At 50.2% G+C, this 26,935-nt stretch overlaps 3 protein-coding genes across 4 annotated transcripts; all 3 read left to right on the top strand.

The window, feature by feature from the left end:
* The first annotated feature begins 3 nt into the window (after window positions 1–3).
* Window positions 4–5,376, top strand: AP4S1 (adaptor related protein complex 4 subunit sigma 1). Its single transcript, XM_078609879.1, has 5 exons — window positions 4–529; window positions 3,068–3,154; window positions 3,925–3,993; window positions 4,628–4,639; window positions 5,242–5,376. The coding sequence occupies exons 1-5, from the start codon at window positions 389–391 to the stop codon at window positions 5,371–5,373; spliced, it is 441 nt and encodes a 146-aa protein (XP_078466005.1). The 5' UTR covers window positions 4–388; the 3' UTR covers window positions 5,374–5,376.
* Window positions 5,377–5,964: 588 nt separating this feature from the next.
* On the top strand, window positions 5,965–13,407 carry FKRP (fukutin related protein). The gene is made up of 6 exons (XM_078609878.1): window positions 5,965–6,393; window positions 7,061–7,299; window positions 8,367–8,465; window positions 10,278–10,490; window positions 10,877–11,195; window positions 11,480–13,407. Exons 1-6 carry the CDS (start codon window positions 5,970–5,972, stop codon window positions 11,827–11,829), a joined length of 1,644 nt encoding a protein of 547 aa, XP_078466004.1. The 5' UTR covers window positions 5,965–5,969; the 3' UTR covers window positions 11,830–13,407.
* Window positions 13,408–14,226: 819 nt separating this feature from the next.
* On the top strand, window positions 14,227–26,729 carry GPATCH11 (G-patch domain containing 11). 2 transcript variants are annotated; one of them, XM_078609881.1, is made up of 8 exons: window positions 14,227–14,466; window positions 15,946–16,178; window positions 17,860–17,901; window positions 22,315–22,417; window positions 22,949–23,039; window positions 23,682–23,786; window positions 25,199–25,289; window positions 26,024–26,729. In XM_078609881.1, exons 1-8 carry the CDS (start codon window positions 14,405–14,407, stop codon window positions 26,077–26,079), a joined length of 783 nt encoding a protein of 260 aa, XP_078466007.1. In that variant the 5' UTR covers window positions 14,227–14,404; the 3' UTR covers window positions 26,080–26,729. The 2 variants fall into 2 exon arrangements, with proteins under 2 accessions (XP_078466007.1, XP_078466008.1); XM_078609882.1 differs by having other exon boundaries at window positions 14,445–14,547.
* Window positions 26,730–26,935: the final 206 nt, after the last annotated feature.

Raw genomic sequence — 26,935 nt, forward strand, 5'->3', positions numbered from 1 at the left:
GCGGCGCTCACTCGCCCGTCACTCCCCCCGCTTTGGGCTTGCGAGCTCTGACGAGATCGGGCACAAGCGTGACACAATTGTGTAAATAATGAATTGTAATTTATTATAATGGGTAAATAGTAGTGGACTGTATTCGTTGAGTTTTAAAAGTGACAGTAAACTTGAGTGATGCCGATGGCCGTGGTGCGGAGTCGCCGCCGTGATGCTGGTTCCGGGGCCCCTGGCTGGCGGCTGGTCCCTGAGACACGCGGAGCCGCACGGACGCACGGAGACTCGTGGAGCCGCACGGACGCACGGAGACTCGTGGAGACGCACGGAGACTCGCTGAGAGACTCTGAGAGACGCTGAGAGACTCTGGGAGAGGAGGAGGAGGCGGAGGCGGCGCGTGATGATCCGCTTCGTGCTGCTGGTGAACGCGCAGGGCCGCGTGCGCCTCTCGCGCCACTTCGAGCGCCTCGGGGCGGCGCGCAGGAGGCTCGTGGAGGCCGCGGCGGCGCGGGCCGCGCTGAGGGCCGGAGACGGCGACCAGGTGCGGGGCAGCAGCCGTAGGGGCACGGGCAGCAGTAGGGGCACGGGGCACGGGCAGCCGTAGGGGCACGGGCAGCCGTAGGGGCACGGGCAGCAGTAGGGGCACGGGGCAGCAGTAGGGACACGGGGCACGGGCAGCAGTAGTAGGGCCAGGGCAGCAGTAGGGCCAAGGGCACGGGCAGCAGTGGGGGCACGGGCAGCAGTAGTAGGGGCACGGGCAGCAGCAGTAGGGGCACGGGCAGCAGTGGGGGCACGGGGCAGCAGTAGGGGCACGGGCAGCAGTAGTAGGGGCACGGGCAGCAGTAGTAGGGGCACGGGCAGCAGGAGGGGCACGGGGCAGGGCCCGCGAGACTCCGCGGCGCCTCCACCCAGGCGGCTGTGAAGGGGCCACCAAGGAGGGTTCGGACGGCAGCAGTCGCGGTGACCACACCACCAAGTGGTGGTCACCACCACTTGGTGGTGGCTCACTGCGAGAAGGGCCCTGTGGGTTCGCTCCCCAGGCTTGGGCGCCTTTTGTGCGGAGCCTCTTCTCCGGTTTCTGCTCTCGGCTAGACACTTGCACACAGTGGAGCTGCAGTGCTCTCCAGCACACCGTGTGCTGGACGGGTAACGGATTGGCATTACTACTAACCTTACTAGTTCTCCGTGTTGGGTGGTGGCGGGTTTAACGACACATTTATATTTACGCGATCTTAACCAAATATACATCCGAATGCTGGAAATAATGACACATACAAGTACAGTACCTGCAAATCACACGCACAGTAGCAACGTCGCCCTCTGCTGCCGAAACACGGCGTGGCAGGACCCTCTTGACAACGATCTTAAAACTCGGCGAGGCTTAATCGAATAAGTTGGGTAAAAAAACTAGTTCTTCAATGCACACACTTTTATTTGCACTTACAAGTAGAATGTACATTAATTTGACCCCAGAATTAATCACATTCGATATGTTTAATTTTCTTTATGCAACTAGTTTTTTTTAAACCAAAATATTTATATGTTAGTCTTGTAAAATCAATGTGTATATTACATATTCATTCTAAGATCTCAATCCAGACAATAACAGTAGTTAATTATTGTCCGGATAATGGTAATATGTTTGATATACTGCAATAAAAAACACGAAGAGGCCCAGGATCGGCGAGCCCTGGACCGGTTCTCTGAATGAAATCTCGAATTGTCAAGAAATTTCAGCTCGTTAGACTTCGTAGATCCGAAGATATTCAGCGTCAAATATATGAAAGAATATAAACAGACAGCAGCACAAGTTAAATAAAAGTGTGTACAAACATCCGCTGTCGAGACGGAGCCCAATCACCTCCGCACTCTCTCAATAAACCCTCCAGTATATAAACAACTCGCCTTTAGCCCGTCCAAGGACGGGTGCATTGCAGTAAATGTGAAAGTTGCAAGTGAAAAGCAGACCACGACGTGATATTCATTGCATCCATTCGTGTGCAATTTGTAAGGGCGCGGTGACACAGACTTATTTCATTTAAAGGTTATAATCCCTTGTTCATCACGACGTCCTTTTTACTTTGATGTCTCAACAACAGCGTGACGGAGATCGCGTGACGTGAGGGCTCTGCCTTTGTAGCGAGGGTTGTAAGTGACGCCGAGGAGGGGGGAGTGACGTCAGCCGCTAATTATTATGAATGGGGGAATGGGGGAGGGGGTGTCCATTTGGAGGACGTCACCTGCTCATGAATATTAATTAGAGGGTATGGTCGATGTTGAGTGGCGTCACGAGCGTTAAGGACAGACATTCCAGGGTGATGATAGGTATGCTCGTATATGGATAATGCATGTACATACATCTTGTCTCAGTGTCTCCCTCGCAGTAAACCTGCCAAGAGAACCACAACTGAGATTACACCTTCAGACAAAAGCGGTCACGCGCATTCACCTGCAATATGTATACGGTAGATTTAAAAGGGTAATGAGAACAGTTCAGAGGGCAATGGTCAGGACCAGGGTAAACAAACAAATCTTGTTTGCACAGAGTCATGGCAACAGTGAGAATTACCAGGTAGTACCAGTCGGCCAACCCCTGTCTCAGAGTTTCCTGCCCCAGTAACTCCTGGTACCCGAGTTTGCCAGTGAGGGGGCCCAGGGCAACCGAGCAATGAGAAGCTGTCAGAAATTCGAGTGAACAACTCAGTTCCACTCATTCTTTTAGCTGCAAGACGCCGCAGTCTTGCGAATGTTTGTTTCTGACAGGCAGGGGTTTTCCTATCATCTATCAACCTGCCGCCCAAGGGCCCACAGAAGAAGCCTCCACGAGGTCACAAAAAGTCCACCAGAAGATTCTTCTGCCATGGGAGGTATTGCCTCAGTAGGCAGCCTGAACTTAGAGGAGGGGAGGCAGGTTGTCAGGACGCCAGGGGAAATTTCTGGGATACGGGGAGATACGGAGACACGTGTGGGGATGATTGCTTTTTATTGATGCCGGCTGCGATTGCACTGACACTGCTCGGATTGTGCGGGCCTCCGCGGTGGGTGGTGATGCGCAGGGTTGTGCCCGTGGCTGTTGCAGTGCTCGTTCGTGGATTACAAGGACTATCGCCTGGTGTCACGCCGCTACGCCGCGCTCTACTGCATCGTGGGCATCGATTCAGAAGAGGTGAGCAACTTCCCACTGAGTGTTCCTCATGCACATCCCGCTGCGCCCACCGCCGGCATGGGCTCTCCCTCGCACCGAACACCACCCCGGTGCTGCAGCCTGTGTCCTCAGTGCTGGTTTGCAGCTGCTTTTATCCAGGATTTAAAACCCAGGATGTGCATCATTGGTGAGGTGGCAGGATAGTGCCAGAATTTAAAAGCAAAATGCAATAATTTTAAAGCATTCATTTCACGCCTCCTTAAGCTGTCTAACTCTGCGGTGATATATTGCCAACAGGGGATGTGAACAATGCCCTGATGAGTAGGCATTCGCTTTAATGATGCGTGGCTGCCGTGGTGCGTGTGGCTTGTAAAGAGCAGTCTGTGATCTCGTGTGTGGCCAGAGGAAGTGTTAACTGCACGGTGCCCGGTGAGGATGGAGTGAGTGTCCGAGTTCCGATGGATATCACTCACCAACACATCGCTGTGTCTATATGAGGCACCCACACTAAAGATATTTTCTTTAGTGTATCTACGTGACTTTACCAAAAGACCCAAAGAATATAAAGATAGGCTTCCAACAGTTTTGCATATGGGTTGAAAATATTAATAGGACACTTGCATTATCCTGGCTTATTCTTTCATATCCTTCAAATCACCAGAAACTTCACGAAGAGGCAATTCGGCGCCAAGTATCTACTAATCATCTGTATTGGGTATCAGAGTGCGCAGCGGTATCGCAGTGACATTGCGCTGCGTCTCTGTTCATGCTGCATGGCTGTGTTGTTTCAGAATGAGCTGGAGATCTACGAACTAATTCACAACTTCATAGAGACACTGGACAAGTACTTCAATCGCGTGGTGAGTGTCTCACTCGGCCACGCGGCAGCAGCAGCAACAGCAGAGAAAGAGCATACCTACTATTGAAGGGAGGTTGGTTGAGTGTTTATCCAGAAAGCCTTTATCCCTGGCGCAGGGAACACGTGAAGGGGAGCAGAGCGAAAAACAGTGAGGGCAATCTTATAGTTGGTGTGCAAATGGATTGGGAGCCAGTGGAGAGATTTAAGGGTTGGGCTGATCTCGTATTATTTATGAGTGCAAGTGGCAGCAGCATTTTGGATCTTTTGGAGTTTGGAAGTGAGGAGTTTGGGGAGGCTATCATGGAGAGAGATGCAATTGTCAAGCCAAGAGGTGATGAAGACAATCTTTAGAAAACCAAAAATGTAGCATATGACCATGGCGAACTCACAGTAAATATTACCAGTGCTTGAAACTGCTCTTTGATCCATCAATTTAAATTAATTCTCATGCTGATGATATAGACGTAGAATAGTGTAAGAATACTGAATGTAGATTTTCTATGTTGTGCGACTGGGTCACATGAGCGCTGCAGACATTTTAGTATCCACATGTTTGATAATGATTTCTATTTTGTAACTATTTGAGTTGGACAGTTCAACATTGCACTTCTAATGCTGTTGTCTCATCCTTTCAGTGTGAACTTGCCGTATCCTTTGAAGCTCACGATGCTTTACGAGCAGTAAGTTCTGGCTGGTATCGGAAGCACTCCTGTTTCGGTTGTGTGCTGATTTTGTTCGTATAACCGATTATGTGGCATGCTCAAGCACAAACTTGGTAAAGCCTCTAGGGTTGCCAGTCTGTTCGTGTTGTGGGAGTTTCCACTGCAGCATGTGAATAACGCAACGTGCGCATACACGGATGCGAGTGGCTGTAGGCACGCCCGGAGAAGCAGCTCGGTCGTAGTCCCAGGAGCTGTGCGTGTTTGTTTACACGCGTGTACATCAATGACTGGTAACGCGGTCGTGTTTGTGTTACTCAGTAAACACTCAGCTATTTGGATGTTCACGCTATTATGTCTAATGTCCCAGATAACCTGATAATTGACGTAACTGTACAGGAACTGTACAGGAATGTTTTAAAAGCAACTGTCGATCATGGCTGTGAAGTGTCAGGAATACAGTTGTTTAATGTTTATAAACCTTGCCATGTACTTGCGAAAAGCTAAAGTGGTGGTGAGGGTGGAGGGAGAGTATGGCCTGAAGACTGTATGTGAAGTGCCTAGGTGAGTCCTTGACATGGCGACGCCAGATCATGTTTAACCTGGAGAAGGTGCACATGGTGTTGGACGAGATGGTGGTGAATGGGCGCGTGGCTGAGACGAGCCAGACTCGCATCCTGGCTCCCATCTACTTGATGGAGCGTGCCGACCAGAGCCAGTAAAGGCCGCGGGGACGCGAGGACGCGAGGTGCGGGGGATACGGCACGTGACCGGCTGTTGCCGTCCTGTGTGGAGGACGCGGCGCTGCGAGCCGACCGGAGAGGCTTCTGCAGCGACTGGCGGCTCCTGCCCAGTGGGGCCAGCGTGACCGCTTGGCGCCCGGGGAGGGAAGCGCCACCACCTCTTACATTCAGCGAGCGTCAAGAACCTTACCCATAGCTCACGTTTGTCAGCTGTGTTGAACTACCAGCATGCAACAACCAGCATGCAACAACCAGCATGACCTGGTTTTTTTTCAAGTGGATCTCAAATCCAATTCGCACCATCATGAGGAAAGTGCGAGTGTAGTATGATTTATTTTGCACACCCCCATTCTCCGAACTGAGCATCAAATGTTGACAATTTTACTTGTCTGACTTAAACCTTACTTCAAAGTGACGTGATTACAAAACCTCGTACTGTAATTCATACTCGGCTGCGAGCTGCCGATGCGGTGAGGCGAGGGTCCGTGCCGAGCGCGCCGTGCGCACATCCGCAATCTGCTTGGCTGTCATCCTCGCTGCCCAGCCGAGCACACCGCCTGGCGTCATTTCCCACGATGCGCGTGAGGGTTTGCCACCTGCTGCTGGCCCTTGCCATTTCTCTCAACCTGCTCTTCATGTATTACTTCATGAGAGAGAGCGGTCGAACAAAGGCGGCGCTGGAAGGCAGGGGCGGCGGACGGGCCGGGGCGAGGTCGACCGCCAGCCGAGGCCTCCCCGTGCGAGGGACCTCGGACACGCCGAGGGGCGGGACTTCTCGCCAGCACGGCGAGCGTGGCGAGCGCCGCGAGGGGGGCGGCCCCGGGGGGGCCTCCGGCCCGCCGAGGCGCCCGGGCGTGGTGGTGCTGCTGCGGGAGTTCGAGGAGTTTGAGAACAGCGTGGGGGAAACGGCGCGGGGTCTCCTGGCCGACGGAGGCCCCGAGCGGGAGGTGCTGGTGCTGTCGGACCGCGACCCTTACCCGCCCCTCGCCCTGCCGCCAGGTGCCACCGCGGGCCCCTCCTTGCACGGGGGGCGTTGTGGTTTGAGGCTGTGTTCATATCGGTCGTGCAGACTCGCACAGCAGATTGCGGCCTCCTGTTTGAAAATGGAGTCGGATTCTCTTTGTGAATACAGTAGATCCAAATTTTACCATTTGTACAAGCCCTTGCAGCGTGCTGCAGTATATTTTCACCCTCTACAAAGCTATTGCATAAAGGTCCTAATGTTTATCTCCAGCACTCTTCATACAAAGGGTGAAGAAATTAACGTGTTAAGTCACGTTTCTGCATAGGCTATGAAAAGCTGGGCCTGAATTTCAAGAAATACGATTTTAATGTTTCAAAACTAAAACCAGTGTTTCAGTGTGATGAGTACCCACAAATGGGAATATTCAGTCGGGGTCTACCATATAGCACTTGTACTATTCAGCCAATTGCTTATTCCCTTCTCTTGGTAGACCTGTGAAACCAAATGTAAAGCCAAATAGATTGAAGCAATGTATTTTTCCAACTGTCTCCGTCTCCTCGTATTTGTATGTCCTCTGTATTGTTTTGTCGCTCTGTTCTCTGCCTCCGTCGGCCTGCGTCGTTGTGGCCGTCGGCCTCTAGTTTTGTCACCGCCCGTGCCGGGGCTCGGGTCTCCAGGCCTCACCGGCTGCCATCCCTCCAGGGGCACGCCTGGTCGCGTTGTCGGGCCACCCTGAGCGGGCCGTTGCCGAGGCCAGCCCCGAGCGCCTGCTGCGTAGGGAGGCCGTGCTGCTGGTGCCGGACGGAGTGGCGTGGTCCGGCGCGGGGGGTGCGGAACTGTTGCGGCGCCTGCAGGAGGAGCTGGGCCGATCTTCGGGCAACGTGCGCATGGTGGCGCTGCCCGTGCGGGGTGATGTCCCCACGCGCTGCCTCGACCTCTCGGTGCGCCGCCTCGCGCGTGACCCTGCGTGCTCGCGGAGTCAAGTCGAGGGACGAGGCAGAGAATCCACAATGGGGCACGGCCCCAGTCGTCGCGCAGTACTTGGGCAGGAGAGCGTGTCCAGGTGTCCACAGGAAACAGCGTGGAACGCTTCAGCCAATCGGCCTTCCAGATAAAATTACTGCATTGCCAGAAGATATTGATCCAGTAGACATTGATGATTGATTCCATTATATTTTAGGTGATAAAACAATCCGGCATGCTTAGTTATTTGTTAAATATTCACAATGAGATAATACCTCAAACATCGCTGCAGCTTCATCTGAGTTTCCATCACAGTGAAAGAACGTTGAAAGGGGCGATGGTCGCTGGATGTAGAAGGCTTAGCAGATGACAGATTTTGCTCCAAATATGTTAGAATGAATTAAGCAATTAGAATATTCAAGCCCATAAACAGATTACAAGGTCACCACCAGCAGACCACACGGTGGACTGATTCAATCGGTGAACCCGTGCCCTTGGATGCCCAATACGGAACGACTGGGCGACACCGCTGCCTCCCACGCACGGCCGGCTTTGCGCGTGATCGGTGTTGCTTCTGGAATTATTTGCCTTCGTAATTTTTTGATTTTTGGGGATCCTTTCCGGTATAGCCCAAATCCTAGCTTTGCCAAGTCTGGCTTCGAGAGGTTGTACATTACAAGTTGAATGAGCGTATGATGTGTGGCAGTGGGCATGCGTGGTTGTGTGTAGTGCTACCTTCAGTCAAAGTGTCTCGAGTGAGTAGCCTGGTGCAGTGCTCATCCTCACTATTAGGCCAAATACAGGCTCTCAAAATCCAATCCTTCCATTTGATCAGCCCCAATGGATTTATGAGCCAAATCAGCCCCAACTGGGGTTTCAGCCTGATTGTCAAACATTCTGTTCACATTGACACCCAGCCAGCTGTGCACAAGGTGCAATGATTACATGCTTGTGAGTGTGTACAAATGTATTGGCATGCGCTCCTTGTGTGTGTGTTAGGTGTGTCCAGCTGTGTGGATGTGCGGACATACGTGTGCCTGTACAGGTGAGAGTGAGGGAGTGGACAGCGGAGTACCGGGCGCCCACGCGCGCTGACGAGTGTGATGCTCTGACTGGTGATGCCGTCATCTTCATCCGCACGCCGGTACTGACCGGGCTCGAGCCACACACCGACTTACACACTCCCCTGGTACACAAATACTCAACAGCGACTTACACACTCCTCTGGTACACAAATACTCAACAGCGACTTACACACTCCCCTGGTACACGAATACTCAACACCGACTTACACACTCCTCTGGTACACAAATACTCAACACCGACTTACACACTCCCCTGGTACACGAATACTCAACAGCGACTTACACACTCCCCTGGTACACGAATACTCAACAGCGACTTACACACTCCTCTGGTACACAAATACTCAACACCGACTTACACACTCCCCTGGTACACGAATACTCAACAGCCACTTACACACTCCCCTGGTACACGAATACTCAACAGCGACTTACACACTCCCCTGGTACACGAATACTCAACACCGACTTACACACTCCTCTGGTACACGAATACTCAACAGCGACTTACACACTCCCCTGGTACACGAATACTCAACAGCGACTTACACACTCCCCTGGTACACGAATACTCAACAGCGACTTACACACTCCCCTGGTACACGAATACTCAACACCGACTTACACACTCCCCTGGTACACGAATACTCAACACCGACTTACACACTCCTCTGGTACACGAATACTCAACAGCGACTTACACACTCCCCTGGTACACGAATACTCAACAGCGACTTACACACTCCCCTGGTACACGAATACTCAACAGCGACTTACACACTCCCCTGGTACACGAATACTCAACAGCGACTTACACACTCCCCTGGTACACGAATACTCAACAGCGACTTACACACTACCCTGGTACACGAATACTCAACACCGACTTACACACTCCTCTGGTACACGAATACTCAACAGCGACTTACACACTCCCCTGGTACACGAATACTCAACAGCGACTTACACACTCCCCTGGTACACGAATACTCAACAGCGACTTACACACTCCCCTGGTACACGAATACTCAACAGCGACTTACACACTCCCCTGGTACACGAATACTCAACAGCGACTTACACACTCCCCTGGTACACGAATACTCAACACCGACTTACACACTCCCCTGGTACACGAATACTCAACAGCGACTTACACACTCCACTGGTACACGAATACTCAACACCGACTTACACACTCCCCTGGTACACGAATACTCAACAGCGACTTACACACTCCCCTGGTACACGAATACTCAACAGCGACTTACACACTCCACTGGTACACGAATACTCAACACCGACTTACACACTCCCCTGGTACACGAATACTCAACACCGACTTACACACTCCCCTGGTACACGAATACTCAACAGCGACTTACACACTCCCCTGGTACACGAATACTCAACACCGACTTACACGCTCCACTATTACTCATTACAAACCAGACATGAGCCACACACAAAATTCAACACTTGCACTCACCATAATACACTTTACTGGTATATGTCTACACTTGGACTTGGCAACTCACAAGGGCACATATGCCGAGCTTGGTTTCATCGACTGTCGGGGCAACCTTTGTTGATCAGCATCTGTGCAATCAAGCGCGCCAAGCTGTGGGGTGATGTCGCTTGGACCCAGCCCTGCCACTTTCATCTCCCATTCGCTGCCATTGACGTACCGCATGAAGTATTCCTTTAAGGCCGAATTTATCTACTTGAGGCCCATACCCAGTTCAGTTACCACTTCCCGCTGTTGTTGTGCTCGTGGGGAGGTGACCTGCGACGCTTTGTGCCCACGGCCTACAAGGCTACGCGAGATGCGTACCACGTGTGATCTCCGGTCCCTGCGCGTGCGTGTCCAGGACCTGCTCGGCGTATCGCTCCCTTGGGCCCGGCCCCTGCACACGGCGCTGTTCCTGCAGACGGCGCTGCGGGGTTGGCGCGTGCGGCTGCTGCGCGACGTGGCGCCGCTCGCACGCCACCCCCTGCTGACCGACGCTCATGCGCAGTGGAAGGCGAAGCAGCGGCGGCAGGCGCGGCTCGACGCGCTGCACCGGGACCTGGACATCCGGCTGGTACCAATAGTCGACCGCTTGCAGAGCGCTACGATGCTTGTACACTGAATGTGCAACACATTCTCTACGGGCCCCTTGAAGTATTTTGTTTTTTGTCAATGCGCATGTTCGAGATATTGCACATGAGCGCACATCATTTACTACACCCAGATTCATCAACTGTTGCTGCTGTACAATGCTGGGGTCACACTCCTATTCCCCTGTGAGTCCCAGGCAGATGCCTATGTCCAAACTGGCTCAGGAACTGCTGCATCCACGCAGAGGGAACTAGGTGTGTGCTGCCGTGGCGTCGTGCTGCTGGGGTCCGCTTGCTGCCGGGGTCCGCGTGCCGCCGTGACGTGCGTGCGTGCCGCTGTGACGTGCGTGTCAACGTGTTCGGTGCGCAGGTGCGCGACGCCGCGGGCCAGGAGACGTGGTTTGGCTGCAGCAAGAACACGGCGCGCTGCTTCGGCTCGGTGCTGGACGACACGCCCGAGTATCTGCACCGTGGCCGCTGGACACCGCCATGCTGCCTGCGCGCCCTGCGCGCCACGGTGGCACGCGTTGTGGGCGAGCTGGAGCGCGCGGGGGTTCGCTACTGGCTCGAGGGTGGCAGCCTGCTCGGAGCCGCTCGCCACGGCGACATTATCCCTTGGGACTACGACGCGGATCTCGGTCTGTACCGCGATGACATCACCAAGTGCGAGCTGCTCAAGCGGGCGGCAGGTGCGTGGGTGTCCCTGGCTGTGTCCCTGGTGTTGTGCACATGCCGTTGTGGTGTACGAACGTGGCAGAGCGCGTGTGTGTAAGCATCCACAAGGAAGTACCGTGTGCAGTGCGTAAACATCAACATTGGTGAGACAAAAGTGGCTCGGCATTGTGCTTGCCTCCCACCCCCTCATGCGCCGTGCCGGCCTTCGTAGGTGCTACTCGTTAATAGCGCGTTCCCTAAAATTCTGATAAAGGCTATACCGGGGGTTCTTTGTCTTTGTGTGCGCCCGGGTTCGTAGCACTGGGCCCCGTGGAGGACGAGGAGGGGTTCGTGTGGGAGCGCGCGCGTGAGGGAGACTTCTACCGCGTGCACTACAGCCGCACCAACCGGCTGCACGTGGACCTGTGGCCCTTCCACTCCAGCTCGGGCACCATGACCAAACTCACGTGGATGCAGGGCCACCCGCAGGACCGCGAGTTCCCCGAACACTTCCTGCAGCCACTGGAGCGCATGCAGTTTGCCGGAATTCTGGCGTACGCTCCAAACAACCATCGACGCTTCCTCGAGCTCAAGTTTGGCCCCGGAGTGATTGAGAATCCAGAATACCCCAACCCGGCGAGAAAGAGACTGGATCAGGACAGTGCATGATCAGGCTGAAAGCGATCATCTCACACTCACCAATGAGTGGAGTCCCTCTCTCGTGTGTGGAATATCTTGAGGTTATAGATTATAATTTGTTGATGATGATAATTTTGGTGTTTTATTTTGACTTGTGGTTTCAATGTCAACCCATTTAGTGCCTAGAGACCTGCCGTGTAGGTACGGCGCTACGTCTATCGTGTATGATGATGATAGTCATTGTTTCTCAAGAATTCAAACTCGGCATTTACAGTTGCATTTGCATGAGTGAGAATCTGGTTGACAATGTTGCTTGTTTGGATTGTAGGCATTTAATAACTTTTTATTAAACACATAGTGCTCTCTTATTAAGAGTTGAAACTTTGTGATGGTTTTCTGGCCCTTGGGTTACAATAACAAGCTAAACATTTCCTTTAAAAGATTGTTGTTGAACTCCAAATCCAGTGATTAAAATTCCACATTCCTATGATGGGTATATGTTTATTCAACGGTACAGTAAACCCTCGCTATGCGCAATTTCTGGATTCGTAAGTTTGGAATATTGGCGAGTTACTAAATATTTACTAATTCTCTATTGGCTACTCGACGAACTCCAGGATTTGCGAGTGTACGTGCCAGGCCACCGACATCGGGGAGATGCATGCAGAATGTTAGATTTGAAACTGCGAAGATTAGACACACCCCCTCGGCTGCCCGCGTTGTCCTCCGTCTCGCAGTAATCCCGCTCTGAACTCACTACTGTATTGTGCATCTTAAATGTGTACTCACAGTCCACTCGTACATTTTGGTATAAACGAGTTGTCCGCGGGACGGATGTGGCTCACGAGCTATCGTTTGGACGGCCATTACAAACCGGGGCTTTCATGTAATGCCACATTGGCACTGCTTGAAAGGCTGTAGATGCCAGATAAAGCTGGTGGCTGATGAGGTCGTTTGTAGGAAGCATGTTGTTTTAGTCGCCCTTTTATATGAAGGACAATTAACAAGTTTAGTGCAGCCAATTTAACTAAACTATGTCAAACTAGGTTTATTCCTCACAACGCAAATTATAACCAGGGTTAAGCAGGTACATTGTTTTTCCCTATTCAAAATTGTTACATTTAACCAATATATAAGCGGGGTGACCCATCGGATGTGCAGACTTGGTGTGTGGTTGCTGGTGTGTGCCAGTCTGCACCCTGCGCTGCAACGCAAGTCAGTCCTTGTCATCGCTCCACAATATTACTCTCCAACATCAGCCGTACGCAACAGGAGAAGACCGCTCTTATACCAAAACTTGGGAAGTTTGCTTCGAGTGATGAAAATATTGCTTGCCACGTTTGCATAAGAGCTGATTGTTTCCCATCATGTTTGTAGCGAGCTGCATCGTTGACAAAACGTTCGTGTCAGCTGTCACTGCAGCTCATTCCACGATTCACACTCCTCTCCAGCATCAGCCTGGGCAGCTGACGTCCTCCGGCGAGTCGCGGGCGTGGAGAACCCCGGGAGTCAAGTCTACTGGCCACACTCGTCTGTTTTCCCACATTTGTGTCTAATCTCAGATTTGGTTTAAAAACTGTGAAATAAACGACCAGGGCTTGTGAAAAACTTTTCCGTGTTTTATTCTGGAGATGTGTTCACGCTACTTTGCCACGCGCCACCAACTGCTTTTTGTATTTAACACGCAGGTGGCTTTTTTCAGTAAAATGTACGATGTATAATTTACTTATTGAGTAAGGCCACTTAATTATCTGGCCAAATATTTGTCTTTAGGCACCCTCCACCACCCGACAGCCAAACAAATGAACTTTCCGCATGTACAAACATTACAGCTCACGCACCAGTGAGTTGAACAACAATCACTTTAGTATCCAATTGCTAAATTTACTGCAAATAATTAAATTACTACAAACTTGATTTGAAGCTTTCGTGACTGCAGGAATCACTCTTTGTTTCTTTCGGTAAAGTCACGTGGAAAGAAAATAAATTCAATAATAGAATACGACGTTTCGATTGCAACACAAGCAACCGTCATCAGGTAGAACTATATTTGAGAGACAAAACACAGATAATGAGCCACACAGACAGACACACAAGCAGAAAGAGACGCACAGAGAAAGACAACAGACACACAGAGACCCATTGCCTCTGTGTCGAGGCCTTAAATACTTAAACATTTGTGTCTATGTTGTCTCTCTGTGGGTCTCATACTGCTTGTGTGTCTGTCTGTGTGTGTCATTGTCTGTGTTATGTCTCTCTCTCAAATGTAGTTCTACCTGATGACGGTTGCTTGTGTTGCAATCGAAACGTCGTATTCTATTATTGAATTCATTGTCTTGCCCCCCCGCCCGGCGTCTGCCCCTCTCCCCCACCCGGCGTCTGCCCCCCCCCGCCCGACGTGGAGGTAAATCCTCTGGCCTGGCATGCGCGACGCGCCCACCGAGACTACTGCTGCTGCTGTGGCCGCGATGGCGTCGTGAGGCCCTGCGAGCCGCCTCCTCCTCGTCCCTCAGTCTCCCCTCGTCATCCTCGTCCCTCACCGTCTCCCCCCCCTCGTCATCCTCGTCCCTCCACGTCCCATCGCAGCCTTCGCGTTTGCCTCGCCATGCAGGGTGGAGGAGGCGGGGGGGATGAGGACTACATGTCGGCAGCCTTCGTCGAGGCGGGGTGAGCGGCCCACAAAGAGCGCGGCGACTGCGCCGTGAGGAGGAGGAGGAGGTTGATGATGATGATGTGGCCACCCCTGTGGTAATCCACTGCTAGATGGAGCCCTTCCTCTTCGCGGTGTGAGTGCGTGCGAGTTGTTTGGCCATACTGCAGCCCGGGGCCGGCTCCGTATCACTCGCCACTTGTGTTAGCCGCGGCTGGGAGTCGAACTCTTCAGTGTTTGTGGTTGTTAATAGCGGAGTGCGCGGATCACTGCGCCGAGTTCGATGTTTGTGTATCTGGGAGTCCTGCACCCGGGTCGTGTTGCCTGCGAGGATGTAAAGATGATTTCCTTGCGAGAAATGTCACCTCGGGTTGTGAGGCAAACAGAAATGTTCACTCTGCGAAGACTCCCAGCCACCGGGGAGACCCTGGCCAGGTTCAGGCTCCCACCTCTCGGCCCACGACACAATAATACACTTCTACTTGAGCCTCAAACTTAGACTTGAGCCTCAAACTTAGACTTGAGCCTCAAACTTAGACTTGAGCCTCAAACTTAGACTTGAGCCTCAAACTTAGACTTGAGCCTCAAACTTAGACTTGAGCCTCAAACTTAGACTTGAGCCTCAAACTTAGACTTGAGCCTCAAACTTAGACTTGAGCCTCAAACTAGGCCTGGCCCATGGCCTTGAAACGGCCCTCGACTTCATTCCACATTTTAGCCACAGTATCCGGGTCCTATGTCGGAATACTTAATCCCGTAGTGAAGCAGACGGCGCATATTATGGTTAGTGCACCGAGGCAATCGAACCGTACACCTCTGCATGGGTCTTGTCACCGCCCCGATTCCTTAGTGAAGGGGGATTGTGTCAAGACAATAGCACAGGTACATACAGAAAATCTAGACTCGCGTTAAAAGTGATCACTTATCAACCTTTATATATTGTTTACAAAGTATATGACGTGATCACTTATCAACCAGTGCAGCAGGAAACAGGATGACCAGTTTGCTTGGTTGTAAACGAAATTTTAACCTTGCATGGCCCAGTGGAGTTCTCTGAATCTCTGAATCTCAGCAGGTGGCATGCCAGGTCTCTTGACTCTGGACCTGGCATCCATTTGAATGGCCATGCACACTCGAGTGTTAAGGTCCAGGATCTACTTTCCTACATGCTCATCACATGGTGGCAATGTTATCATTCGACAGTGTCACCGATTTTATTGACTTCAGGAATGATCGTCTGAGTCAACCCTTGACTGGGATTAGAAATGGGAACCCTCTGAATGAGTTAAGCGCAATAACCCATTGCAAGTCAAAAGCTCTTATTACTGTTGCATCAACTGTGCTCAATTATATGTTTATATCCATTGGGTAGTAAATAATTACGTGCGTCCGTTATAATTGGCATGAAAGCACGCAATGTAATTTTCATTTAGATTATCACCCAGCAGCACAGCTCTGCGTTGGCCGCATCTGTGCGCATCTCTCGTCCCCACAAGGAAGGACCAGCGGCCAGGGCTGGTGGTGTCGCACGCGGTGAGGGCACAGCGGCGCCTGGAGCGACGTCACAACGAGCTGAACGCGCAGCACCGCGCGCGGCACGTGCCGCGAGCCGTGGTGGAGCAGCAGAACCGCGAGGCGGCACTATCCTCGGCGCTGCCCACTCACAACCGCGGGTTCGCCCTGCTGCAGCGCATGGGCTACCGCGCCGGACAGGGGCTCGGCAAGTCCGGTGAGCGGCACCGGGGGCCCGCGGTACACGCCGGTATCAGTCCGCGCGAAGCAAGGATTGATAGCAGGAGGCAGGAGAGGTCTCGTATCGTAGCTGCTCACCCTGAGCTATGAATGCCCTGATAGGGCATTGCCTTTGTGCTGTTCGCCTTTTGGCATTCTCTTGTCTAACACTTTGAGACTAGGCTCTAAAGGAAGCTGTCTCGAGTGTGGACCAATCCGTTTTAAAGATAATGCATATATTATCAGAGCATGTTTTTTGGCATGTTCACCACAAATACATGTGGTTAATACAGACAGATCCCTTTAAAAAGGTTTCTGTTTGGTGTTTTAACATCTTAACGCCTATAATTGGTTCTTTCGGTAAAGTCACATAGAAGGGAAATAATAAAAGAATAAAAATATAAAACAATAAAATTCTCACGACGTTTCGACTGCAACACAAGCAATCATCATGTGTGAAATTTTCTTGCTGTGGATTTCACACCTGATGATGATTGCTTATGTTGCAGTCAAAACGTCGTGAGAATGTTATTGTTTGAAATTTATTTTATTTTATTATTTCCCTTCTACGTGACTTTACCGAAAGAACCAAGAATATGAATCCCTGCAGTCACGAAAGCTTTAAATCAAAATCTTAACACCTGTTTTATTGCCAGAAAGGGTAAAACCTATTCTTATAGGTAGGATGATGATGACTGCACGACCGATAGTCGTAAGTGTCCACGAAACAAGCTACATGCATTGAAGTGAACAGCTGCAAGTAAAAAACACTGAGAACTGAGAATCTGGGGAATGGTTCTGGTGAACACTGGAGTGACACTGGAGTGACACTGGAACCACTGGGTGTTGAAAGCGTGCACGAAGGTTCACCCACCCACAACTCGCCACACCGCCACTCACTTCGTGTCATCCTGGTGAACATTACTGCAGCCTTACAGAGCACATGTACAGACCATCTGTTATGCCACTCATGGATGAGGGAGCTCTCCACACCTTCCGGGCTGCGGGGGTTATTTGTCCATTCTTCAGCATGCTGGTCAGTTTGGGTTGAAGGCGAGGGGCACATGTATGTTGGAACATAGTACAGTACGTTAATTAATTTTGCTACACTGCACTCTCATGACAAAGCCCTGCTGCAACTTCCTTATGTTTTATGAATAGCGGTCGTTCATCCAACTACTACTGTTATTTTACCAGGTGAAAGCCCTCTTGAGCTATGAGCTCTGTTTTTGAGGCAACTTGGCCACACATGATAGTACATCGAAGTGGCTTATTCTAAGTCGGGATTTATAGTAGCAGCCAAATAATCAAAATGCATGTTTCTAATGTGGAGGGAAAAACTGGAGGACCCGGAGAAAAATCTTTGCGAACTCAGAGAGACAACACGCGAACTCCAAATATACATGCGTCAGGGTCGGGATCAAACTCGCATCCTCCTGTTGTATACCATGCGAGGGAGATAACATTTCCCCACATGTCATGTGACACTGCACGGACATCACTCCTGCAAGCTTGTAAATTGCTAAACTCGCAACGGAACTACTCGATTCCCTCATCATCACACTCATCGTCACGAGGCGTGTTGGTGTATTTGACTTGTGCGATCACTCTCCATGCATGTAGATATGTTATAATGGCAGCTTACAGGTGATTTTGTTTTTCTGTCTTCGATACCACAGGCACTGGCATCACGGAGCCTATCCCAGTGCAGCCCAAAGCAGGTGAGTACCGATTGCATTTGCTGCACGGTTGAGCCACTCTTGGCCATACGCACGCTTAACTCTGTGCGTGTACCCAGGAGCAGCAGCATGCAGGTCAGGGACACAGCCACAGTGCTGCCAGTCCCATGTATGTTCCTGATGTGGTAAATTAAACCAGAACAGGGGAAGAACATACAAACTCCACACAGACAGGAGTCAGATTCGAGAATTAAACCTAGGCCCTTCTTGCTGTGAGCCACAAGGGTTGCCACTGTGACACCATGCCACCTTAATCTACAGTTGTATCAATGGAGATTGGAGTGTCGTGCCAAACGTGTCGTCTGAAGTGATGGATTGTGTGGTAACAGTGGGTGGTCGAGAAAGCTCGGGCAGAGGTCGACTGCAGGGAGCCCGGCTCGTGAGCGTTGGTACGGAGCGCGTTGCGGAGTCGGAGTTTGTGTAAGGGAACTCGTCGGGTAACCCTTGCCATGAGGAACGTTTTTTGTTGGTGAGGGAAATCGTGTTGGGAACTCATGAAAGCTCATTCAGATGACGTGTTTCTTCTGTGAGGGAGACCCTGGGGTAAAGAGAAGTGCACGCACGAAGATTTTGTAACAAAATCGGCACAAATCAATGACAATAATAACGGTCACGAGGTCTAACGGTGGCCAAGTCTGCGGATGCCATGGTGATTCCTTCATTGCACAGTCGACACTCGCCCCCATCCGACCCAAAAATCAATTGTGAATCACTAGCCCTCTGCTCTTTTTGTTTTCAACCACCTGGATTTATATTCGGCTTTGTCTGAATAATGGCATTTATGGTTTGACCGAGATACAGGGATACTCAGGCAATCTGAAGGGGAGAGAGCGTCTGTAACAATGGTGCAAAGTGATGATATTCTAAGGGCAATTGCATTGCAGCAGCCATGGTTTTAGGAGAGACTTAGAATAATCAAAGGTTGCACATGTGTGCGGTACATATACATTTATACATTCACTGGCATGGGTCTGCATCGTGCTCAAATTGTACGAATGTTATTTCAAATGCCTGACCAAAACCATTGCTACCAAGAGAAGTTGAGTGGACAGATGTCTGAGCATGTAGGTATGCGATTTGTGTTGGGGATGAGTTCGGAGGTGATTTCATTTTCTTTATAAGGATTTGTATTATCGGTGCTTTAACTTGCAATCATCTCACAGCTGTAGGGCTGACCTCACTGACCCTACGCACATATCAGTGTTGGTGCTTGCAGAATAGAAAATGAAACATAAATCTTAGGCTTACCAGAAAGCTTGGATGATACCAAAATAAATGATACACGCACATAAGGTATTGGTAAAGTGCGCAAAGAAGAATGGAGAGATGCATGCTTGAATTTACACTGAGAGATGGACAAAGGAATACGTGGAACAGTGAACAAACGCGAATCGGAAACATCGTATTGACAATACAGAAGTAAATGGGCTCCAATAGGAACCATCGCTAGGTGGGTCAATGGCCGATGTGTGAGGACGATCAGCACAGAGATGGAGCGATGAGATGGGTTTCTGCGCACAAGTGAGATGATGGTAGCAGCACTGGACCGACCGCGAGGGATGGCGATGGTGTGGGGAGACCTTCATCCAGCAGTGGAGAGACATTGGCTGATAATGATAGAGCTATTGGAAGAGCTTATTGTAATATTCTCAGGTTTTTTCGGTAAAGTCACGTAGGTAAAAACATTAAAATTAATGAAAGTAAAATAAAAAAAACAATAAAATTCACGACGTTTCGGAGGCAACACAAGTCTCCGTCATCAGGTGGGACCGTCACAGCCGAATTAGCTGCATCAAGTGAAGCAATGATTCAAGATGTAATCCCTTATAAGCAAGTTGAAGGGAGGTGGAGAGGGGGGGAGAGCTTATCAGGCTGTGGTAGCCAATGAATGGAAACGTATCGGGAGGGAGGAGGAGCGGTGATCAAAGACTGCACGCAGTGCTCAACACAATGAATGGAGACGTGTCGGGACGGAGGGCGAGCGGCGATCAAAGACTGCACGCAGTGCTCAACACAATGAATTCATTGTGTTGAGCACTGCGTGCAGTCTTTGGAGCTCAACACAATGAATTCATTGTGTTGAGCACTGCGTGCAGTCTTTGTTGAGCACTGCGTGCAGTCTTTGATCGCCGCTCGCCCTCCGTCCCGACATGTCTCCATTCATTGTGTTGAGCACTGCGTGCAGTCTTTGATCACCGCTCCTCCTCCCTCCCGATACGTTTCCATTCATTGGCTACCACAGCCTGATAAGCTCTCCCCCCCTCTCCACCTCCCTTCAACTTGCTTATAAGGGATTACATCTTGAATCATTGCTTCACTTGATGCAGCTAATTCGGCTGTGACGGTCCCACCTGATGACGGAGACTTGTGTTGCCTCCGAAACGTCGTGAATTTTATTTTGTTTTGTTTTATTTTACTTTCATTAATTTTAATGTTTTTACCTACGTGACTTTACCAAAAAAACCTGAGAATATGAATCATTGCAGTCACGAAAGCTTCAAATCTAGCTTATTGTAACACGTGGACATTAGACGAGCAGTGAGATGCCATTGCCTTTATTTTCCCCTGAATGAGAAAATACAAGTGAAATTTATCAGAAAATAATTTGCAAATTAATGAGCAACCACAAGTTTTGTGGCAACATATACAATGGGTGGTGGCATGGCTGCAATCAGCGTGCATGTTTGTGATGATGACCCAAGTGGTAATTCACTTGAGGATTAAACTTAGCCAGCATTGCTTGTGTGGAGAGGTTGATTGTGTGTGACAGGCAAGCAGGATGTAAGGACGAATATCAGCAGTCATAGGGATACATTTGGCAACAGTGCTCTCAATAATTTCTGACGAGTTAAATTTCTCAATTGTATGCCCAATGGGTGCCAAAAATGTTATTGGACTCTTATAAGGCGAAGAAGATTGGCGTTGGCCGTACCTTATCAGGCAGATTCCTGATGGAAGGCGAGATTAAGTGGGAACACCCGGGTTCAAATCCCAACCTTACACATGAAAGGTCACGAGGAAAGGTCACGTTTTTTAGGACATGCAGGGTCCGATAATGGTTGCCTTGAAGGAAGATTGACAGACTGTCACAAGCGCTTCACATTGTCGGAGAAATACATTTGGTAAAGTGTATCCTGACGTTCATTTGTAGTGCCATGGGCTGTTGATAGGGAGTGGTGTTTCAGCATGGTAATGCACCCCCACACTCAGTATGTGCTTTGATGGAATTGTTGGGAAAGTTTTGATGGGATGTTCTGAAATGTGGCAGAGCCCAGACTTAGTGTGTGTGGTTCTGCTGGTGGTGCGTGTGGTTCTGCTGGTGGTGTGTGTGGTTCTGCTGGTGGTGTGTGTGGTTCTGCTGGTGGTGTGTGTGGTTCTGCTGGTGGTGCGTGTGTGTGTGGTTCTGCTGGTGGTGTGTGTGGTTCTGCTGGTGGTGTGTGTGGTTCTGCTGGTGGTGTGTGTGGTTCTGCTGGTGGTGTGTGTGGTTCTGCTGGTGGTGTGTGTGGTTCTGCTGGTGGTGTGTGTGGTTCTGCTGGTGGTGTGTGTGGTTCTGCTGGTGGTGTGTGTGGTTCTGCTGGTGATGTGTGTGGTTCTGCTGGTGGTGTGTGTGGTTCTGCTGGTGGTGCGTGTGTGTGTGGTTCTGCTGGTGGTGCGTGTGTGTGTGGTTCTGCTGGTGGTGTGTGTGGTTCTGCTGGTGGTGTGTGTGGTTCTGCTGGTGGTGTGTGTGGTTCTGCTGGTGGTGTGTGTGGTTCTGCTGGTGGTGTGTGTGGTTCTGCTGGTGGTGTGTGTGGTTCTGCTGGTGGTGTGTGTGGTTCTGCTGGTGGTGCGTGTGCGTGTGGTTCTGCTGGTGGTGTGTGTGGTTCTGCTGGTGGTGTGTGTGGTTCTGCTGGTGGTGTGTGTGGTTCTGCTGGTGGTGTGTGTGGTTCTGCTGGTGGTGTGTGTGGTTCTGCTGGTGGTGTGTGTGGTTCTGCTGGTGGTGTGTGTGGTTCTGCTGGTGGTGTGTGTGGTTCTGCTGGTGGTGTGTGTGTGTGTGGTTCTGCTGGTGGTGTGTGTGGTTCTGCTGGTGGTGCGTGTGGTTCTGCTGGTGGTGCGTGTGGTTCTGCTGGTGGTGCGTGTGGTTCTGCTGGTGGTGCGTGTGGTTCTGCTGGTGGTGCGTGTGGTTCTGCTGGTGGTGCGTGTGGTTCTGCTGGTGGTGCGTGTGGTTCTGCTGGTGGTGCGTGTGGTTCTGCTGGTGGTGCGTGTGGTTCTGCTGGTGGTGCGTGTGGTTCTGCTGGTGGTGCGTGTGGTTCTGCTGGTGGTGCGTGTGGTTCTGCTGGTGGTGCGTGTGGTTCTGCTGGTGGTGCGTGTGGTTCTGCTGGTGGTGTGTGTGGTTCTGCTGGTGGTGCGTGCGTGCAGATAGGGGTGGAGTGGGCCGGGAGAAGGAGAAGGAACGACAAGTGGCGGAGCGACAGCGGCGCAGGCAGCAGCAACAAGCCAAGTGTTCGGTGGAGGAATACAGGCACGCACTGTGTGTGTGTGTGCTCACATCATCAACATCAATGAAGCCGCTTATTACTTCGTACTTAAAGAAAACTCTTTGTTCTACCAAATCTCGTCACAGGGTGCCTGCATTATTTTTTTATTTATCACGTCTCTGTGCACTGTCCAAATCGGGGTTTTCAATTACAACTATGTAGTACAGCAAACATTTGTGATGATACATTTAACTGTAGGCAAAGATCAACAAGCACACCCATGATCACGCTTTAGTTTAGTTACTCACCTGAGCTGTTTTGGTGGGGCCACAGCGAGTGCTCTGCCTTAAACTAGATTCAAGAGTCCACCCTGTGACGTGCAGGCAGCTCTGCTTTCCTACCTTGTGGGGAAGATGCTTCCAGTGCTTGGGATTGCACAGAGAACGTACGGTGATGTGGGAGGGGTGTGATAAAAGACTCATGTCCCCCTCTTTGTACGGATAGGCCTTGCGTGGGCGGTCGTTGCATGGGTGCGCTTCACGTGACGTTGGTGCGTTTTGCGTCCCGCGGTGTAGGACGCGCGTGCGCAATAAGCTGGAAGATCGCCAGACGGAGGAAGACCTCCGGAAGAGCCGGGGAGCCTGCGAGCAACTTGACCAGCAGAAGGTACAGGGGTCGGCGTGGGGCACGACAGGCGGCTCCTGGAATCGGGGCGGGGGGTCGCGTCGTGGGAATGTGGTTCCAGGGGCCTCCATTGGTTCTCTGCAACAGAGAATAGTTGAGCGAGGGAGTCCCCATGGCTGTTGGTAGGTCAGCTCGTAGGCAACAGATAAACAACAATCTGTGAAGGCACTTGTGTCAACTGTTATTTTAGATAATTCGGTGTCCATCACAGCGTGGAAGACGGTACGTCCGGCACAGCGGTATTATACGAGCATTCTCCTCTTACCAACAAATCTGGACACATTATTCCTATCCTGAATGACGACCCTAATTCATTGAGGTAGTATGCCCAAGTAAAAATAACTTAATGATACGATCATGAGCATCATTCAAGGGTCTGAAATATACATCTGAAATTGTGGAACTGCCCTGTTACCAGTCATTGCTAATAACGGGAATTAATGAAATGCACATTTATTAATCTTTCGGATTATATTAGTTATACGGATTAAAAAAATTAGCAGTAATAATGACAAAAATAGATGTGGTGCCTGCGTGTGCTTTGTGTGAAGCACGCCGTGAACCGTACGGCACACGAGCGTGTTAACACATGTGCTCTCCGTGTCCCTTGCATGTCGTGAGCAGGGGGTAAGGGAGCCACTGGAGCCCTGGTTCTGGATGCAGCCTGAACCAGACGAAGATGAGGATGACGAGGACGATGAGGAGGAAGATGATGACGACCAACCCAATGTGAGTGCTTCGTTGCAGGCCGTGAGCCGCACCCTCCTCTCACGAGCGTGGAGTCCATGAGCCGAGGCATTTGCCGATTTGCAGCTCCAGAGTGATGTAACGGGGCTGTGCGTGGCGCATGTGTGCTACTCTCGCGTGCTACTCTCGTGTGCATGCTGGTGCACTCTAGATTTGAAGTTTTCGTGACTGCAGGGATCCATACTCTTTGGTTCTTTCGGTAAAGTCACGTAGGTATAAAATAAATTAAATCGGTGATTTACCGAAAGAACTAAAGAGTATGCTGGTGCACGTCACCCGACCTTCACTTCATCACATTTAATTTCCCACTGCAGACGAGTGGCAGACCCACTACAGCCAAATCAGTAATGCTGCTCAGCTGGGACTACACGTGCTGCCACGGTGGAATATAAGCTTAGGTTTGACAGTTGATACCAAATTGCTTATATGGACCTTCAATACAAAAGCCACGTTGCCACAATCCAGTAAAGTGACTTCCATTGTCACCTATCACCCATATCGCCTAGCACCAGTTCCTGGACAGTTTATGACCAGAGGTGGCCAACTGTTACTGCTTCCTCCTGTGTTTTTGTATTAAACAACAAGAGTGATTCTCCTCCTCCTGAGTGAGCATATTATCCACTATCTGGCCAGATGATGTGGTTCTACGTGTAGTCTCTGAACCCCTGAAAACTGGCAGTAAATATGGTCACAAGTACTAACATTTTAACCTCATGACGCTACCCCGGCTCTCGCATAATGTCCGTGATGCAGTCATTTTTAATCTGTTGATGGCCGGCGATGCGGCAATCGACTCATCTTGACGAGCTGTACTCACGATGCACTATGGTGCATACAAACGTTCAGGGTGTCAGCGCAATCGTGCTTGCTGCGTTTCGACATTGTGGAGTAGCACCGATTTCGGATTGATTGGTACCCCAGTCGTGGAGTTTAGTACACCCCTGGAAAAAAGTGTCCCAGAAATAAAATATTAAATTTCCTCAGACATCTTAAGGATCAGCCATTTTAAGGATCATTATACTGGTGCTGCAACAGTGCAGACCACAAACTTCCTCTCTGGTGAGGCCAACAAAGCCATGAACACTGCCTCCTACCATCACCGCGGCCCACAAAGAGAGCTGTGCGGGAGAGATGAGGCGAATGGCAACTTGTTTCACCCTGAAGATGTTTATCTCCATGACAATTAGCAGAGCCAATCATGATTTCTGGGTAGGGCATTTGTCAAAATTGAGTGCATTGATAGGGAAACCTGCGCGCTTGGTGAGGCACAGGGCTCCTGAGAAGCAGTGGCGTTTTCAGTGCAACTACACCTGACACACAAATTGCTCCAGCCTTCCGGAAACAGGCGCTGGATGTCATCTGACCCACGACTAACAACTGTTGTGCCCATGCAGCGTTTGCAGAAGCAGGAGATGCTGCAGAAGCTGACAGGCTACCTTCGGTCCGAGCACTTCTACTGCATCTGGTGCGGCACTTCCTACGAAGGTGCGTGCGCTGCGCTCGCTTGCCCAAAGGGGTGCGAATTGGACGGCTCACCATAGTCTCCACTAGCACATACCTTGGTCACTCGGACTGAACCACGGGTACATACGTTGAGGGCTAACACTGATTTGTTACTATGTGGAATTTCTAGTCGTGCAAAATACCTTTGATATCGTCCCCTGTACAGTGTTTGAAGTAGTAATCTCATATCTGAGTAAACAGAGGTCCTTCCTTGTTGGCTGATGTTTCAAGGAAACTACTCGCAGGAGGTAAAGTCAGCCTCTCCAAGTGCAATCAAGTAAAGGGTTGGCACTCCTCTTCATAGGCAGCCTGGAGCCAGCACTGCAAATGCCACGTTCCCATAGCAGGGTTCAGTCTGTATACACGTGTACCACTGTTCACCAGCCACTGTGCTCTTCCAGTTGACCCCCAGGAGATAATAGCTCGAGGCAACTCCAATGAGGAATTTAATTCTCAACCTTTGCGACTGTGATGCAATTTAGCCACAGATCAAGGTTTAATCAGTCTCAAATGCAGTGTCACATGTCATAAATCCCTCGTGTTTTACGATTCCCTTATATCATAAAAATATATATAAACTCCGATTTTAATTGAAAGTTTTTATCGTTCTCGGTGAAGATCCTTAAGTAAAAAATGTATCCATTTAAATTAAATGTTCTACATTTTATCACCTGGACCACAACTAAATCTCCAATGACATTGTGTTTCCCCATCAGACCGTGACGACCTGGACTCTAACTGCCCCGGAAGTACTGCAGAGGACCACAACTGATGGGTAGAGTCAAGATCGTTGTCCTTCCAAGTTTCGCAAGATTATTTTTAAAGCTGCGTGAATTCTCATCTGAAGACTGCCCAAACTTCACCCCCTTTTTCTTCCACTAGATGGAGAAAGTCAACACACCGTTCGTATGTTAGAGAGTAAAATACATTTTCTGCAGTGTCGTGCAGTCGTATTCACTGTGACTGTGCTGTAGATTTACAGATGAACAGGCATGGCCACCACGATTAGAAAATGTACCGCGAGGGCTGGCGGCAACTGGTTTGTGAAGACAACTGTACGTGCGCATGTACTGTACATGTAACCACAGCCTCCTGTGTCAACGCTGGAAAGCTATGGTGCCCAAATGATATACTTTGGGTCTTTCGGTAAAGTCACATAGATGGTTCTAAGAAAGTAACCAAAAACTGACGTTCCAATCACAACAAGCCATCGTCATCAGGAGGAAAGAGGATGACGTTCGTGTGTTGTGATCAGAACGTAGTTTATTTTTTATTTTCTTTGAACCATCTACTTGACTTTAGTGAAACACCCAAAGAATATTAAGTCCTGCAGTCACGAAAGCTTTAAGTCAAGATTTGCCCAAATAATGTTTTGTTTCAGTGTGTAAATACCATTTTTTTTAAATTAAACTTTAACTTAAATAGTCTGTTTCATGCTCATTGACATAAACCATCTGGGGCCTCTGATGTAGTGCAAAGCCTGTGGCAACATTTGAAATCCCTCTAATCCTGTGCATGCACTTGCTGCGAGTGTACATTATCCATGCTCATGTTTACATTTCCCTTTTTTAAAGTCATTACCAATTTGCCATTGTGAAGTGGCTATCGTTTATGGACAATGTGGCTTG

This window comes from Lampetra planeri, chromosome 33, assembly GCF_965212315.1.
Source record: "Lampetra planeri chromosome 33, kcLamPlan1.2.h2, whole genome shotgun sequence".
NCBI classification, from domain to species: domain Eukaryota; kingdom Metazoa; phylum Chordata; class Hyperoartia; order Petromyzontiformes; family Petromyzontidae; genus Lampetra; species Lampetra planeri.

Bases quoted from the DNA above. Each gene is read 5' to 3' on its own strand.
- AP4S1 (XM_078609879.1), top strand. From the start codon at position 389: ATGATCCGCTTCGTGCTGCTGGTGAACGCGCAGGGCCGCGTGCGCCTC. The intron at 530-3,067 runs GTGCGGGGCAGC...TGGCTGTTGCAG, and splicing joins GGGCCGGAGACGGCGACCAG to TGCTCGTTCGTGGATTACAA. The intron at 3,155-3,924 runs GTGAGCAACTTC...GTGTTGTTTCAG, and splicing joins TGGGCATCGATTCAGAAGAG to AATGAGCTGGAGATCTACGA.
- FKRP (XM_078609878.1), top strand. From the start codon at position 5,970: ATGCGCGTGAGGGTTTGCCACCTGCTGCTGGCCCTTGCCATTTCTCTC. The intron at 6,394-7,060 runs GTGCCACCGCGG...CCATCCCTCCAG, and splicing joins GCCCCTCGCCCTGCCGCCAG to GGGCACGCCTGGTCGCGTTG. The intron at 8,466-10,277 runs GTACTGACCGGG...GTGCGTGTCCAG, and splicing joins TCATCTTCATCCGCACGCCG to GACCTGCTCGGCGTATCGCT.
- GPATCH11 (XM_078609881.1), top strand. From the start codon at position 14,405: ATGCAGGGTGGAGGAGGCGGGGGGGATGAGGACTACATGTCGGCAGCC. The intron at 17,902-22,314 runs GTGAGTACCGAT...GCGTGCGTGCAG, and splicing joins CCCAGTGCAGCCCAAAGCAG to ATAGGGGTGGAGTGGGCCGG. The intron at 25,290-26,023 runs GTGCGTGCGCTG...TTTCCCCATCAG, and splicing joins GTGCGGCACTTCCTACGAAG to ACCGTGACGACCTGGACTCT.